This window comes from Capra hircus, chromosome 16 (assembly GCF_001704415.2).
Source record: "Capra hircus breed San Clemente chromosome 16, ASM170441v1, whole genome shotgun sequence".
NCBI classification, from domain to species: Eukaryota; Metazoa; Chordata; class Mammalia; order Artiodactyla; family Bovidae; genus Capra; species Capra hircus.
The window spans coordinates 3339305-3354613 of NC_030823.1; the positions used below are offsets into that span (position 1 = coordinate 3339305).

Here is a 15309-nt window from a genome sequence, read left to right on the forward strand (position 1 = left end):
ACTGGCCCCCCCATAACCCAGTTAGCCAAAAGGTAGCTGAGTAATTTGAAATACTCTCCAGCTGGAGTGGAAGTGCATTTGGGTTTTGCTTCAATCAGTGAAACTCTGTCTTGCTTTGCTTTTCAAAGAGCCTCTCAGTCAACCATAGCCTATGAAGGCATGAGCAGAAGGGAAGCCAGATGAGCTCTGTTGAATTCTAAACTTGCCTTAGCTCTAGCATTAAACTTTTCTTCTCTAATTAAACAAATTAACTAAAGTGGTATATAACATAGTATCAGTTTACTTTTTTATCTTATCCATTATGCCACCTTGTTCCAGAAATTCTTTAAGAGAGGTTTGGTTAAACAAACAAACAAAAAACAACACCAAATTGTTCCACACTCATCTCTTCGGTTCTTTTGGTGAACTTCTGTCAATGCTGATGGTCAGGGTGAAAGAAATTTGGAAAAGTTTTCCAGTGCTAGTAACAGCATTTCTTGAAGCATCTTTTCTCTTTATATAGCAAATGATTATGCAATGCCCACAGGGCAGTTTTACTCTAAGACTCAGTGAATTTTTTCAGCCTTGATCGGTCACTAGGCCCTCACCTAGGGCATAGAACAAGGTAGTTGTTACCCAGCATGTGTCCCAGCTAAATAAAATCATAGCTGATTCACGTCTGAAGGTGCTTAGAGGAAACAGCATAAAGATTAAGAACAGGAGCTCTGGAGTCAGTCTGCTGTCTGAGTTTGAATCTGGCCATACCTCTGGCTGGTTATGTGACCTCAGACAAGCTTCTTAACTTCTCTATGTCTCACCTGAATGGTAAGTGAATTAAATGTGTAAAGCACTTACATGGTAAGCATGCAATCAATGTTACCTCATATTATATACTTTATGTTTTTACGCTACAATAAGAAATATTTTTCTCTATATTTTTATGTAAGAAATGTGGATAAAATTCAAAAATTAAAACAAGGCTGGACATTTTTAGAACAAAACTTTATTTACAAAATCATAACTTGGTCTGTTTTGGTATCACTACTGACAAAATGCCTTTGGTTGAAATATAAGTTAAGGTGACAGATTGATTTTAGCAGTTCATAAAACAAGATACCAACACTATCCCATTTTCCTATTCCTATGTGCCTCTGAATACAGTTAAACAAAACAAAATTTAAAAAACCTTTATAACGTACAATGGCTTCAGCAAACCACTTGTTTAATTTTTTTTTTCCTATTTAAGTGTTGGGACTGAGACAACTAATCTAAAATTTTTTATTTACAGAGAGAGCTCTAGAGAATGGGATAACTTAAAGATGGAGGTTAAATGGCTTTCACAATACAATATCCATATAATCTTTATAAGAATGTAAAAAAATAATATTAGTGAACAGTACATATTGAAAAATTTCTGACAAATTCATTTATCCAGCATTATGCTGAGGAATCAAGAGGATTTCTCCATATATTTTAGAGTTTTATTTTATTTGCTGATTCACAGTCTTGCTCCATATTAACAGTTATCGCCAATATAACATGTGATAACCAGTACCCATGGAAACCACATTTCTATTTTTAAAAATTCTCTGCTAAGCTTTACTTCCCAGCTGTGCTTCAAATATATATACATGCTTATATGCATGGTTATATGCATGGACTATGCATGGAGAAAAGCATGCTGATAAAGGTGTAGGTATTTAATGCCCCTTATTCAGGAATGTAAAATTAATGGCATCTGACATTTAACTGTAGGAAAAACTCACCCAGATTGGAAGATAGCGGAATGACATGTAAAAGGTTCTTCTACCTGAATTTAAGGATACATATATACTGGGAAGGGGGTGGAGAGACAAAGGGTAGAAGTAGAAACAGATGTAGAAGAGAAGAACTACATTGGTTCAATAAACTCAGGTAATTAATTTGAGACAACAAATAAATAAATCAACAAATGCTCCATTTTTGTCTTCCGAAAAAAGAAATCATTGGCAAATCCTTACTAACAATTTTTAAATTGGTCCATTAATATATTTTTTACAAAGGAAAAAGTTATAATATTACATATTGAATATATCATAGTTGTAGTCATCTAATACACTCCTCTGCTGAGATATCGAACATGTCTTCATCTGTATTCTCTTCTACCTCTGGCAAGTTGCCCCAAAGTAGGAAATTTACACCTGAAAACAAAAGGTCACAAAATTATTTTGTGCTGACTACTATCACAACTCAGAACAAGATATATAAAACCTTTTATGTTAACATTCTTCTATGAAATCATAGTGTTAGCAGTTAAGAGAAAAGCTAATAAAAAATGAACTGCAAATAACATGATTGATACCTAGATATTAAAACTATCTAACATCTAGAACATAACCATTCTTTAAACCCTTTTAATTAAGGGCTTGAATTCTAGAATCTTGGAACTCAAAAAGATCTCAGGAGTTGATTTACTCAAACCTTGCCTCCAGCTACATTATGTCATAATCACTCTACACTGATAATTTTCAAATCTATTTTAATAATTTTTAAGAATGGAAATCTCACAAGATCTTTTTAGATTAAATGTCTCTTTGGAGGATGCATGGAAAGACTTGAATAAGCTTCCCCGTCTCCTCCACAAGCATGGAGCTGCTGGTGCCTTTCTTCTGGTTAAAAAAAGCAGGGTTTCGGAGCCAGTTACATGAACTGGGCTTCCCTGGTGGCTCAGATGGTAAAGAATCCGCCTGTAATGCTTGAGACTTGGGTTCAAACCCTAGGTCCGGAAGCTCCCCTGGAGAAGGAAATGGCTACCCACTCTAGTATTCTTACCTGGAGAATTCCAAGGACAGAGGAACCTGGTGAACTACGGTTCATGGGGTCACAAAGAGTCAGACACGATCAAGTGACTAACACACACACACACACACATTGTATTATAACTTGAAAGCACTAAGTTGAAAAAAAAATACTATTATTAACTGACATCTTGGAGAGCCAATAAGAAAGCAAATCTCAATTGTCCAGTTGTCAGTATGGACACAGGGAGGACTCAGCAACTCTGGATATCCACACTACACAGTGGGCTTCCCTGGTGGCTCAGGTGTAAAGAATATGCCTGCAAAGCAGGAGACCCAGGTTTGATCCCTGGGCTGGGAAGATACCCTGGAGAAGGGAATGGCAACCCACTCCAGTATTCTTGCCTAGGAAATCCCATGGACATAGTAGTCTAATGGGCTACAGTTCATAAGGTGACAAAGAGTCAGACAAAACTTAGTGAGTAACACTCTGACACTGACTTGAGATAGTGGCCACATGGTGGAATGGAATGAGCCAGGGTTTGGAGATTTGGTTTGAATCCCATTTCCACCAGTAACAGTATACCGTGGATGTGTTTACTAATTTTACTACGAATGTATATAACCACAGGGAATATACATTATTATTTTGTGTATCTAAATTTTTACAGTATAGTATATGCATCTCTTCTAATTTGCTTTTTTCGTTCAGTATTATGTTTTGGAGATCTGCCTATGTCCATATGTGTAGATTTAGATTATTTAGCTCATTTATTTTTATTTCTGTTGGACATTCCATTGTATGAATTTTTTAAAAAATACAATCTTAAATTTAGCCCATCACTCACCCTTTTCTCTAACTGTCCATTTTGCCCAGGTGCCCAAGGAGCCATGCACAGAGATGTGCACTGCTACACAGTTAACCAGTGAAAACAATTAACTATCTCTCTTGGTTGAGATACTGGAACTTAACCAGGCAAGAAATTAGCATCTACTTGATGCATAATGATGTCTATCATATTATTTTATATAATTTGTGTATGTTTGAATCATTTATAATAAAAGCACTTCTTTTCCCCCAAGAATGAAGGATATTTTGCTTCTGAACAGATAACAGGATTATAAGGAATCTCTAGGCTGAAATCTAAGGGACGATTAGAATGCATAAAGGTAAATGGAGAGCTGAACACAACCTGCGTTTGAGGGCATTTGCCAATTCCAGGGAATCTGAACAGAGGTCTCCCAGGCCCCCTCAAGACAGTCTCAGGAAATCAGGTCTACCTGTGAAGGCTAACCTAGAACATAGACTGCCTGGGGCCCTTTCAGTCTAAACATTCTAGAATTTTATAAAGCTTGCATACAGATTCCTTTGATGTTGCTGATTCAGGTGATTCAAGGACAGTTGCAATGCCATGAGCAATTCTGTTTTATATGAAGCATCTAGAAAAATCTTCCTTCAAATCATAATATTAGGGTAACAGAGGAGAAGTTTGATATTCTTGGAGTCAATACTCAGAGACATGAGTGGCTCGGCACAATTGGTTCAAAGGAGAAAAAATAAACTGACAGAAGCAGCACCTTCCTTTCTCTGTTAAGAAGGAGGAAGGAAATCCTGTGATACATCTGTTTCTCATGGATTAGATTCAATGCAAATGGAGGAATGCTGGGCTTTTCTCTTTGAAAAATTGACCAATATTAAAAAGTAAATCAAAACTGAAAAACCTCCACCCCGTGTTTTGAATTCTATGAAGCAGGAAAAACAGTATCAAAGCAGAAACTTCCTTTAATGTGTTCCATGAGCAACACAAATGTAAAACTGGAGGCCTAAATTAGGAGCCTATATCTCACTTAAGGGAGTTCAGAGAAGTCTTCACTCAAAAATGGCCTTCTTAACATTCTAGAGCCTTAAATTAAGGCCTCCAAATGATGGGTTGAGAGTCACAAATGAATGTCAGGTGATTTTTTTTTTTTTAAAGAGTCTATAAAAACCCAAGCATAATTGAAAGGTTTAAAGACCCTAACAACCCAGCTAACAACTCAAGATCTCGCAGTCTGTGAAGGCAAATCATACTTAAAAAAAAAAAAAGAATATATTTTAAGTTCTGAAGAAAACTAAAACATACATGTAAAAACCTGAGACTGTTAGTGCCAACTTAGACTGTCAAATTATTTAAACTTTTTCTGTAAACTAAAGTTCTATAAACCTTAGTTCCCACTAAAAAAGTCTCACTAAAAGTCACCTTGGTGTGTTAAGCAGATATTAGACACTGAGAACATGTGTCCTATAGCAAAACTGACAGGTTGCAGACAATGTAAAATGTATTATGTAGATACGCTTTAAGAATTTGTTGTATATTTTTTTACTAAATAATCAGTTCAACATATTGGTATTAAATATTTTCCTTGACTAAACTTTCATCATAATTTATTAATATAGATGTCAAAATGTCTGTTTTTATCCTGAAGCAACATCACCAAACACAGTTCATCTAGTTATCCTTCCCCCCAGCTCCCAGTGACCCTAGCCTCTTCCCTTTTCTTAAACACACACACACATACATACAATTGGCTGACAAATCTAAATTATTCCAAAATTTTCTGGAGCCATATTATATATCAAAGCAGCAATTTAGAGCAAAATATTAATTTTAAAAGACAAGAAATCCAGCCAAGTTTGTGGTTCTTAAATTTGATGTTGAAAACAGAAATGCAAAGAAAGGCAGTGCCAAAGAATGCTCAAACTACTGCACAATTGCACTCATCTCACACTCTAGTAAAGTAATGCTTAAAATTCTCCAAGCCAGGCTTTAGCAATACGTGAACCGTGAACTTCCAGATGTTCAAGTTGGTTTTAGAAAAGGCAGAGGAACCAGAGATCAAATTGCCAACATCTGCTGGATCATCGAAAAAGCAAGAGAGTTCCAGAAAAACATCTATTTCTGCTTTATTGACTATGCCAAAGCCTTTGACTGTGAGGATCACAATAAACTGTGGAAAATTCTGAAAGAGATGGGAATACCAGACTACCTGACCTGCCTCTTGAGAAATCTATATGCAGGTCAGGAAGCAACAGTTAGAACTGGACATGGAACAACAGACTGGTTCCAAATAGGAAAAGGAGTACGTCAAGGCTGTATATTGTCACCCTACTTATTTAACTTATATGCAGAGTACATCATGAGAAACGCTGGGCTGGAAGAAGCACAAGCTGGGATCAAGATTGCCAGGAGAAATATCAATAACCTCAGATATGCAGATGACACCACCTTTATGGCAGAAAGTGAAGAAGAACTAAAGAGCCTCTTGATGAAAGTGAAAGAGGAGAGTGAAAAAGTTGGCTTTAAGCTCAACATTCAGAAAACTAAGATCATGGCATTTGGTCCCATCACTTCATGGCAAATAGATGGAGAAACAGTGGAAACAGTGGCTGACTTTGTTTTTTGGGGCTCCAAAATCACTGCAGATGGTGACTGCAGCCATGAAATTAAAAGACGCTTGCTCCTCGGAAGGAAAGTTATGACCAACCTAGATAGCATATTCAAAAGCAGAGACATTACTTTGCCAACAAAGGTCTGTCCAGTCAAGGCTATGGTTTTTCCAGTAGTCATGTATGGATGTGAGAGTTGGACTATAAAGAAAGCTGAGTGCCAAAGAATTGATGCTTTTGAATTGTGGTGTTGGAGAAGACTCTTGAGAGTCCCTTGGACTGCACGGAGATCCAACCAGTCCATCCTAAAGGAGATCAGTCCTGGGTGTTCATTGGAGGGGCTGATGTTGAAGTTGAAACTCCAATACTTCAGCCACCTGATGGGAAGAGCTGACTCATTGGAAAAGACCCTGATGCTCGGAAAGACCCTGATGCAGGAGGAGAAGGGGATGACAGAGGATGAGATGGTTGAATGGCATCACCGACTCAATGGACATGGGTTTGGGTGCACTCTGGGAGTTGGTGATGGACAGGGAGGCTTGGCGTGCAGCAGTTCAAGGGGTTGCAAAGAGTCGGACACGACTGAGCGACTGAACTGAACTGAACTGAAATATGATGTTGAAAACAGAAATGCAATGAGTTATGGCTAGTATTTGTTTCTATAAGTAAATGTTTGGGATAAAATTTTCGAAGTTCTACTCTAGTGGATACAACCCAGCTGAGAAAGTCTCAGATGGGATCCTGAAATGATCTATGGAGTGAGTGAGTGACTGAGTGAGTGAAGTCTCTCAGTTGTGCCCGACTCTTTGCGACCCCATGGTCAGTAGCCTGCACCAAGTTCCTCCGTCCGTGGGATTTTCCAGGCAAGAGTACTGGAGTGGGTTGCCATTTCTTTCTCCATGATCTATGGAGAAGTTCACTCAAATATTGATAGACAAATGTTACAGGAATTAAATTAATTGTTTCTTACCAGTAGAGTCTAGTCTGTTAATACCGTAAACTGCCTGGCTGTGAAACATCCAGAAGTGTCCGTTGTTGCAGGAAAGAAGGCAGGAACAACATGGAACAATCACGTGATAACCTACAATGTTCCCACTAAAAAGGAAAGTAAATATTATTAGATACAAGGTAATATCTGACCATGCAAACCTTTTAATGTGCTATTATAAATAGACAGACCATATAAAGATCTCATTTCCTCCTAACAGTTCTACTGTCAAGTGGGAAAAAAGTCTTTAAATGAAATAATAGTAACATATTCTCAATTTCTTTGTTAGTATTGTTTTATGCATTGTCCCTTCAGAAATTAGTTTCTAGTTGCCATAAGCTTGTGATTAGCCCAAAATTGATGGGTTGTACAGACAAAATACATTAAATAAACCCTGATGTTTGGATAAAAGGTTTTTGCTCTCCCCAGGACTATGGTAAATTGGGTTCTTTTATGTTCCAGCTCCATGCCAGCACCTAAAAACTGTTTCAACAGATGGAGGAGTAGGAAGACAGCATGAGCCCATGAAAACTGAACACAAGCTGGCTGCTCTAATTTTAGTCTCAGTGTTTTTGAAGGAATTCAGAAATGAAGCAAATCCACAGCTCCTAGAGAAAGTTGAAAAAGTTTTAACTGTCTCCAGGGTTATCCTTCTTATTAGAAATATCTCACTCTTCCATAGGTTTTTCTTCCCTATCTGATCACTTTAAATAGACCGAATATACAGGGAACATTTTAGCTAGCACTATTTTGTATTTTAAATGACAACATGAACTGCTTATACCTTGAGTTGTAAAAATTCCTATTATAGCTTGTTCCCACCCTATGAAATGTGAGTCAGTCATTTTTGTGACGCCCTATAAAAACTACTGTAAAAGGTACCAGTCCACCTAAATCATATTCTAATCATAATCTTCTTGAAAGGCAAACGAATGAAAGCAAAAGTTGTTCTTGCATTAGACTGACAGTTATTTGTAAGGCTATATTACAAGAATAAATTCTACAGCTTTAATTACCACCCATATTCATTCATCCACTCATACCGCTAATATTTACAGAGCATCTACTATGTGTCAGGTACTGATCTAGGTGCTAGGAATAAAGTCCTTGTGTTCAGGGAGCTAACATTCTTGTAGGTACACCTCAGATCATTTTTCTCCCTTATTAAAACTCCTTCAATGGCTTTCCATTGGCCAAAAATGAAAACCCAAAGACCTTTCCTACCAAAGTTTGAAAGTGAAAGTGAAAATCGCTCAGTTGTGCTGACTCTTTGGGACTCCATGGACTGTATAGTCCATGGAATTCTCCAGGCCAGAATACTGGAGTGGGTAACCTTTCCCTCCCCCAGGGGATCTTCCCAATCCAGGGATTGAACCCAGGTCTCCTGCATTGCAGGTGGATTCTTTACCAGCTGAGCCATGAGGGAAGCCCAAGAATACTGGAGTGGGTAGCCTATCCCTTCTCCAAGCCAAAGTGTAGATCTGTGCTATCCAAAATGGGCTACTGAGCACTTGAATTGGCTAGCCTGAATTGAAATGTGCTGGAAGTATAAAAAATAAACTTGATTTCAAAGACTAAGAATAAAAAATAAGAATGTAAAAATATTTCATTAATAATTTTTCATGTTAGTTACATATTGAAATGATAATATTTTGGATATATTAGGTTAAGTAAAATATCCAATAATATTAATTTCAGGACTTCCTTGGTAGTCCAGTGGTTAAGAATCCACCTGCTAATGCAGGGGACAGGGGTTTGATCTCTGCTCTAGAAGATTCCACATGCTGTGGGGCAACTAAGCTGTGTGCTGCAACTATTAGGCTACGCTCTAGAGCTCACAAGCTGCAACACCCAGCCTGTGTTCTAGAGCTCACGAGCCCCAACTGCTGAGCCTGAGTGCTGAAACTACTAGAGTCAGTGTGCCTCTGAGACTGTGCTCCACAGCAAGAGAAGCCACCACAACGAGAAGCCTGCACAGCACAACTAGAGAGTAGCCCCTCTCGCTGTAGCTCAAGAAAGCCCATGTGCAGCAATGAAGGCCCAGTGCAGCCAAACATAAATTAAAAACAATAAAATGTTTAAAAAATAAATTTCATTTGTTTTTATAAAGAAGAATATTTTTCTTCTTTATAAAAATACTTTTTATAAAGAATAAATAGAAGTTACTCGAAATTTTAAAATTACATATGTGACTTGCACACTTCTATTTGATGCTGTTGCTCTGGACTATCTGGATTCTGCGTGCATCTCTAATCTACCCAAACTCTCTCACCTAATGTTCACAATGTCTCAGCCACACTGGCCATTGTCTTTTCTATTAGTTGATATGTTCTTCTTGCCTTGGCTGTTCCCTCTGCCTAGAAGATTCTTCCTTTGGCTCCATCTTAGCTCAGTTTTTAGGATTCAATTCCAGTGTTACTTTCCCTGACCATGTTATCTAAAATAACTCTTACCCACTCTCTCAACCTTTATTATTCTCTATCATTTATTATTATTACTTCCTTTGGAGTACTTCCCACCCTATTCAAGATCTTATTTATTTAAATATCTTATTGATTGACTGATTGCCTTCCTACCAGAATAAAATGTTCAAAGGCCTTTGATTTTGTCTTCTTTATTGCTGAATTTCAGCCTCTAGAACAATGATGAGCACATGGTAGGACCTCAATAGACAGTTTAAATGAATGAGTGAAAGAAATTAGTCATGACCACACAGAGTTTGCTAATTCGAATGATCAAAATTTATAATCCAAATCCTATTTAAATGAGAAAATCTCAACTGTTTTTTCTCTAGGATTTAATCCCATAGGATTAATAATACTCAAGTCTGTTTGCCTCTCAAAAAATTATAGTAATAGCTTTCATCTGAGTTGTAATTTATAGTTTACCAAGCCTTTTAACATTCATAATTCACTTGATCTTCACAACAACTCTATAGGTAAATACAAAAAATATTTTAATTTTTATCTCAAGAAGATATCTTCTTGAGATAAAAATTAATTAAGGAAACAGAGGTTCAGAGGTTTAAGACATTAACTCAAGGTAATAAGGATAGGGCCAAGGCTTACACCTGACTTTTATTACTGTAAATCGAAGTGTTTCCCCCACCCGCCAAACTACACTGCCATTTTCTGAAAGTTAAAGCAGGTATTTGTTAATGCACTTCGAAAAATTGTAAAGTGAATTAAGACTCTTTTAAAAGACAGTTCTAAGTAACAAATGGTTTTTCAACTGTTCACTGCATGGGTGATAACCACTGCTTGATGCAGCCCACTGAACCTTTCTCTGTACTTCAGTGTCAACATTCATCTCCCAAACCCAGGGCTATCTGGAATACTGCCACACGTTACCATTTTAAACATGCGATGTCCTTCAGTTTACATTTGCAGATTTCAGTGAAATAGCATCTTCCAATGAAGTCCACTGCACTAGATGGAAAAGTTTAGAGATAGTCAAATGTACTTTTTAAAGAATGTTGTGAAAAACACATTAAGTAAAATTTGCTATTTTAACCATTTTTAAGTGGACAGTCCATAAATGTTAAGTGTATTTACATTTTTTTGTGCAGCAAATCTACAAGCTTTTTTCATCTTGCAAAACTGAACGTCTATACCAATTAAATGACAATTCCTCATTTCCCTCTTCCCCTAGAACCTGGCCACCACCATCCTACTTTCTGTTTCTATGAATCTGACTACTTTAGATACCACAATTAAGTGGAATAATGCCGTAATGGTCTTTTTGTGATTGACTTATTCTTCTTAGCATAACATCTTCAAGGTCCATCCATGTAGCATGTAAGAGGCAGGATATCCGTCCTTTTAAAGGATGGATAATATTTCATTATATGCATATACCACACTTTGTTTATTCATTCATTGCTGTACATTTGGGCTGCTTCAATCTCTTGATTATTGCGAACAATAAGAACTTGAGTGTGCATATATTTCTTCTAGATTTTCCACTAAATTCCACTAATTCTATTCTGATATATACTCAGAAGTGGGATTGTTAGATCATATGGTAAATCTATTTTCAAGTTTTTGAGGAATTGTCATGTTATTCTCCCTAGTAGTGGCATCATTTCACATTCCTACCAACAGTGCACTGGAATTTCAATTTTTCCATACCCGCGCCACAATACGTACTTTTGATTGTGATTTAGCATGAATTTTATAGATGGGAGCTGAAAGGGACACTAAGAGAAATTGTAAAAGAACTATAGTATATGTTGCAAGGGTAAATAAATATTTGTGAGCTCACTATAAATATGACAAAATATCAAAAAATCTTCCATTCAAAAAATCTTACGCACTCATTGGTTCACACACCTTAGTACATTAATCCAACACCATTGTAAGCCCTACATGGAAGAATAGTAAAGAGAAAAGATTTGGTCGTATTAACAGTTCATATATGTGAGCCCTCCTTATAACTATTCTACAGTTACCGTAGCTAGTGCAAAGACGGATGGGTTAATATTTAAAACTGTTGTTTCTGTATGTGTTACTGAAAAGAAAAAGCAAAAAATCACTGAAACTTTGCAATAATAGGTAATAGAGTCCAGATTTATTGTCTAGTGCTTTTTCTTTTTGCAACACATACACACACAGACAGAAGTAGTTATAATAATCCATTTATCTTTATACTAAATGAGGGCCTTTGGCTTTGCCATTATGCATGACTACACTTAAACAAATGCAGATAAGATTTCAAGGGAGGAACGTTCACAGCTTTGAGTATATTTAATTTTTTAAAAAGTTTCTATCATCATCATGAAATCCATTTTAAAGTATTCTGTTTATTGGTGTGCTTCGTCTGGCTCTGTGCCCAAAGAAGAGCTGTCCATGTATATTTTGGATAATTTCTCTTTTGCTTTTGTGACAAAGTTTCAATAAAGAGTAAAATCTTAAAAACCATGTACAGGCACATACATGTTGACTATAGAAAGTACCTTTTTGAGTTAGAAAAAAGTATATTTAAATCAAATAAAGTGGCTATTTTTCTAAATAGGAAGCAAATTCTTAAAGATTCTACACCCAAAAGTGGGTAGTGACTGAAAACAGAATTTAAAAGGATTTAAGTATGCAAACAAATGCATAATATCTAAAGTAGGCCTTATGGGAGACACAGATTATTTCAGGGCTGTCTCTATTTTATCCCATAAAGATCTGTATGTCTTGCTCATTCAGAATGAGGGAGATCACAAGGAAAGAGTATTGAACTCGGTGGACAACAGGTCTGATTCAGCATGCCCATTGCCAAAAAAAAAAAAAAAAAAAAGGTAGAAAACTAGGAAATGTTTTTTGGAGTAAAATTTATGAATTAAAAAAAAAAAAAAAGATCTCTCTTCTCCAGCAGTACAGAGAATCTTGCTTAAATTACCTAGCCTCTTAAGTCATGGACTTGATCCAGTGAGAGGTTGGTTGGGTAGGGCCAGGGATTCAACTTAAGGGATCACATGACTATAATTGAACTAGAAACATTACATCAGGACTGACCACTCTGGTTAAACCACAGACTTTGTCCAGACAGTTTGCCCCCTTAGTTAAACTCCAAGGGGATCATCAGACTGTTGGGAGTGGCTGGAACACCAAAATGATAACCTCCTTGTTGACTCCGAGAGGTTCAAGCCATACACTTTCCCATTTAGTTAAAGGCTACCGTTGCCCGCCACTAGCATGACTTACTTGGTAGGAGGGATGTCTGTAGAGAAAAGGTCTATTTCAGTGTCAGCCAGCAAAACAGCCTTCATTCCCCTAGAGCTGAGCACTTGTTTACAGAATTTGCAACACAGGATGGACACGCGCCGGTCCTTGAAACTACAGCTGCTGGTAGACATGGCGTCTCGGAAGGATGAGGTGTGGGATTTTGGAGCAATACCCTCCCTAGTTTGATTCCCCCAGGCTAAAAAGCAAATTGTGAGGCCTCGAGCTTTTCTAAGCCCAACAATTGAGAAGGATATGAGTTCTTTTCTGTTCTCCCGTTCGAGGGTAGAAGTACTATTTATTGAGTAGGAACAGAGAAGCAACAATCTTGGCTTTCTCTTTAACTTTCGGGGGGAAGGGAGAGGAGTTTGAAGTGGGGAGCAGGCAAACTGCAAGGTGCCTAGGGGAACTTCTCTACAGTTTTCCTGTCCTATGAAGGATCGTCTGTTCCTGAGTTCCTTTTGCACTTCCCTTAGCTTCTCGCTGACAGGCTTTTATCTACAGGTTCCTACTCAAGCCTCCTCGCTCGGAGCGCTCCGATTCCTCTCTCTCTCTCTCGGATACGGGGCTAAGGTTCCCTACCCACGATTCCTCTGTGGAAATCTTTCTCCTCTCCTCAGGATTCAGAAACCCCCTCTGTTTTTCCCACAAGGCGAGCGTGGGTATCCCTTAACCCTCCCGCGACCCTCCTCCTCTCTGCCAGTTCGCGAGACCCCGGCTTCACTTCTTTCCTGGCACAGTCCCCAGCCCTCAGCGTGCGGGCTCTCGCGTCGTTCCTCTTGCGTCTCCCTCCCCTCAGCTTTCCCTCGCGGCTCCCGCCGATCCCTCAAGTCTTTCCCGAGCGGCCGCTCCAGAGTGCGGGGGGCTGTCGGCAGGGCGGGGCAGAGGTCGCTTTGCGGGCTCGGTCGGCGTTGGGGGGTCTCTGCCACCGCACACGTCGCTTTTTGCTCGCTCTTCCGCTCTCGGCCTTTCCAACCCGCTGTCAGTTTGAATCGGCCGGCGCCGTGCACCGATTGGGAGAACTAGAGTTCGCCCACGCCCCACATTGGAAGGCTCGGGAGCCGGCCTCTGAGGCGATCTCAGTGGTCAGGAACGCCGACGCCCCGCCCCAGTAACGGTGCCTAGATAAAACTCGGCTTGCTGGTTGGCAGAGCTTGGCCCCGCCTCCGATCTCATTGGTCCGCTCTCGAGGATTCGGCGAGGCCTCCCCTCGCCAGAGTGAGAGAACAAGGCACGCCCACCACGCTTCTCATTTGCAGACGTTCCACAGGCCTCGCCGCGCTCTACTCTGCATTGGCTAGAATTCTCCGCAACGGGGCCGCCTCTCTTCCCCCGGCCCAATCGGCCGCGCCTCCCCTCAGATGTGTGTGTTTGGCTGTTGGTTCTCTCTTAATCCCGCCCTTCCATTCTACTGTGGGGCTCGGCCGCCCGGGGAGGAGTTTAACTCTGTGACCACGCCTCGACGGTGCTAGTCACACCTCCAGGGTTTCGCCAGCTCCTCCTCCTTATTCCCGGCCTCTCGGGATCAGCTGTTCCTATTGGCTATGGGCCCCATCGGTCGATAGAAAGCGGGCGCTGATTGGCAGGAGGGTGGGCCCTGCTTCCCGGCGGGGTCCTGTGGAGTTGGCAGAGGCTCCTCGGGGGACTAAGGGGACCGATCTGCGTAGAAGCGGGTGGCGGGGACGAGAAGGGAGGAGAGCTCCTAGTGGGAAGCGGAGCCGGGGGCGCAGGACCCGTCGCGTCAGAGCCAGGTAAAGGCTCCGTCCCTCTCCCTTTTCTTCTCGCCCGCCGCGGGACTGGAGCCCAGGCTGGACAGACCGGGCGGCAGAGGCGGGAAGGAGAGGGCGCGGATGTGGCTCTCGGCATCGCCCTCGCGCTGCCGCCCGGAACCCCTCAGGCCCCCTCCCTCCGGACCCTCTCCCCGTCTCCCGGCGCAGCGCACAGTGCTTCTTTAGGGCTGCGTCTCCGCCCTTCACCGTCCTGCCCGGGACCCTGCCTTGGCTCTCGCGCCGCGGCGCGAGCTCCCAGCCCCCTCCTCCAAACCCCCTGCACACGGGCAGCCTCGGTGCACCTTTGGGCAGCCGTCGTTGGCATCATCCGTGACCAACGACTGCCCTCTGCCTCTGTCTCCAAGCCTTGGCGGAGAGCCCAGTCACAGCCCTGGACCCAGAAAGACGGGTATTCCGCGCTGTTTCCGAGGCTCTTCTCCGGCCTCAGCCCCCCGGCCCGCCCGGAACGGGCCCCTCTTCACACACTCGCCTTCTCGGACCTGCCTCTGCGCCCCCAGAGTTACTAACATCGTAGCGCCGCCCGTACCACTGCGGCCCACGATAGTCTCTAACTACCCCCTCACCCCCAAGGTAGCCCTTCCCCTGCCCGCTCCCCGCCTATCAAGCATGTGCAGAAGCTCCACTCATCCCACGTTCGCGT

General features: G+C 40.8%; 2 protein-coding genes across 10 annotated transcripts in view; one reads left to right on the forward strand and one right to left on the reverse strand.

Annotated features, from left to right (window-relative positions):
• FAM72A (family with sequence similarity 72 member A) lies at positions 965-13897 on the reverse strand. The gene is made up of 4 exons (XM_005690410.3): positions 12862-13897; positions 10522-10599; positions 7154-7278; positions 965-2159 (listed from the first exon to the last, which is right to left on the reverse strand). The coding sequence occupies exons 1-4, from the start codon at positions 13011-13013 to the stop codon at positions 2065-2067; spliced, it is 450 nt and encodes a 149-aa protein (XP_005690467.1). The 5' UTR covers positions 13014-13897; the 3' UTR covers positions 965-2064.
• Positions 14480-15309, forward strand: part of SRGAP2 (SLIT-ROBO Rho GTPase activating protein 2) — a 255988-nt gene continuing 255158 nt past the window's right edge. For 6 of the 9 annotated variants that reach the window (XM_013970021.2, XM_018060075.1, XM_018060073.1 and 3 more), the window contains exon 1: positions 14480-14630. The gene's annotated coding sequence lies outside the window, so the exon portion shown is untranslated. The remainder of the gene's footprint in view (positions 14631-15309) is intronic. The other 3 variants (XM_018060079.1, XM_018060082.1, XM_018060081.1) reach the window with 1 other exon arrangement.

What these genes read in the sequence shown, in the direction of transcription:
- FAM72A (XM_005690410.3), bottom strand. Translation starts at nt 13,013, where the DNA reads ATGTCTACCAGCAGCTGTAGTTTCAAGGACCGGCGCGTGTCCATCCTG. An exon ending in ACAGACATCCCTCCTACCAA is followed by an intron (nt 10,600 to 12,861) that starts GTAAGTCATGCT and finishes TTTTCCATCTAG; the next exon opens with TGCAGTGGACTTCATTGGAA. An exon ending in GACATCGCATGTTTAAAATG is followed by an intron (nt 7,279 to 10,521) that starts GTAACGTGTGGC and finishes TTTCCTTTTTAG; the next exon opens with TGGGAACATTGTAGGTTATC.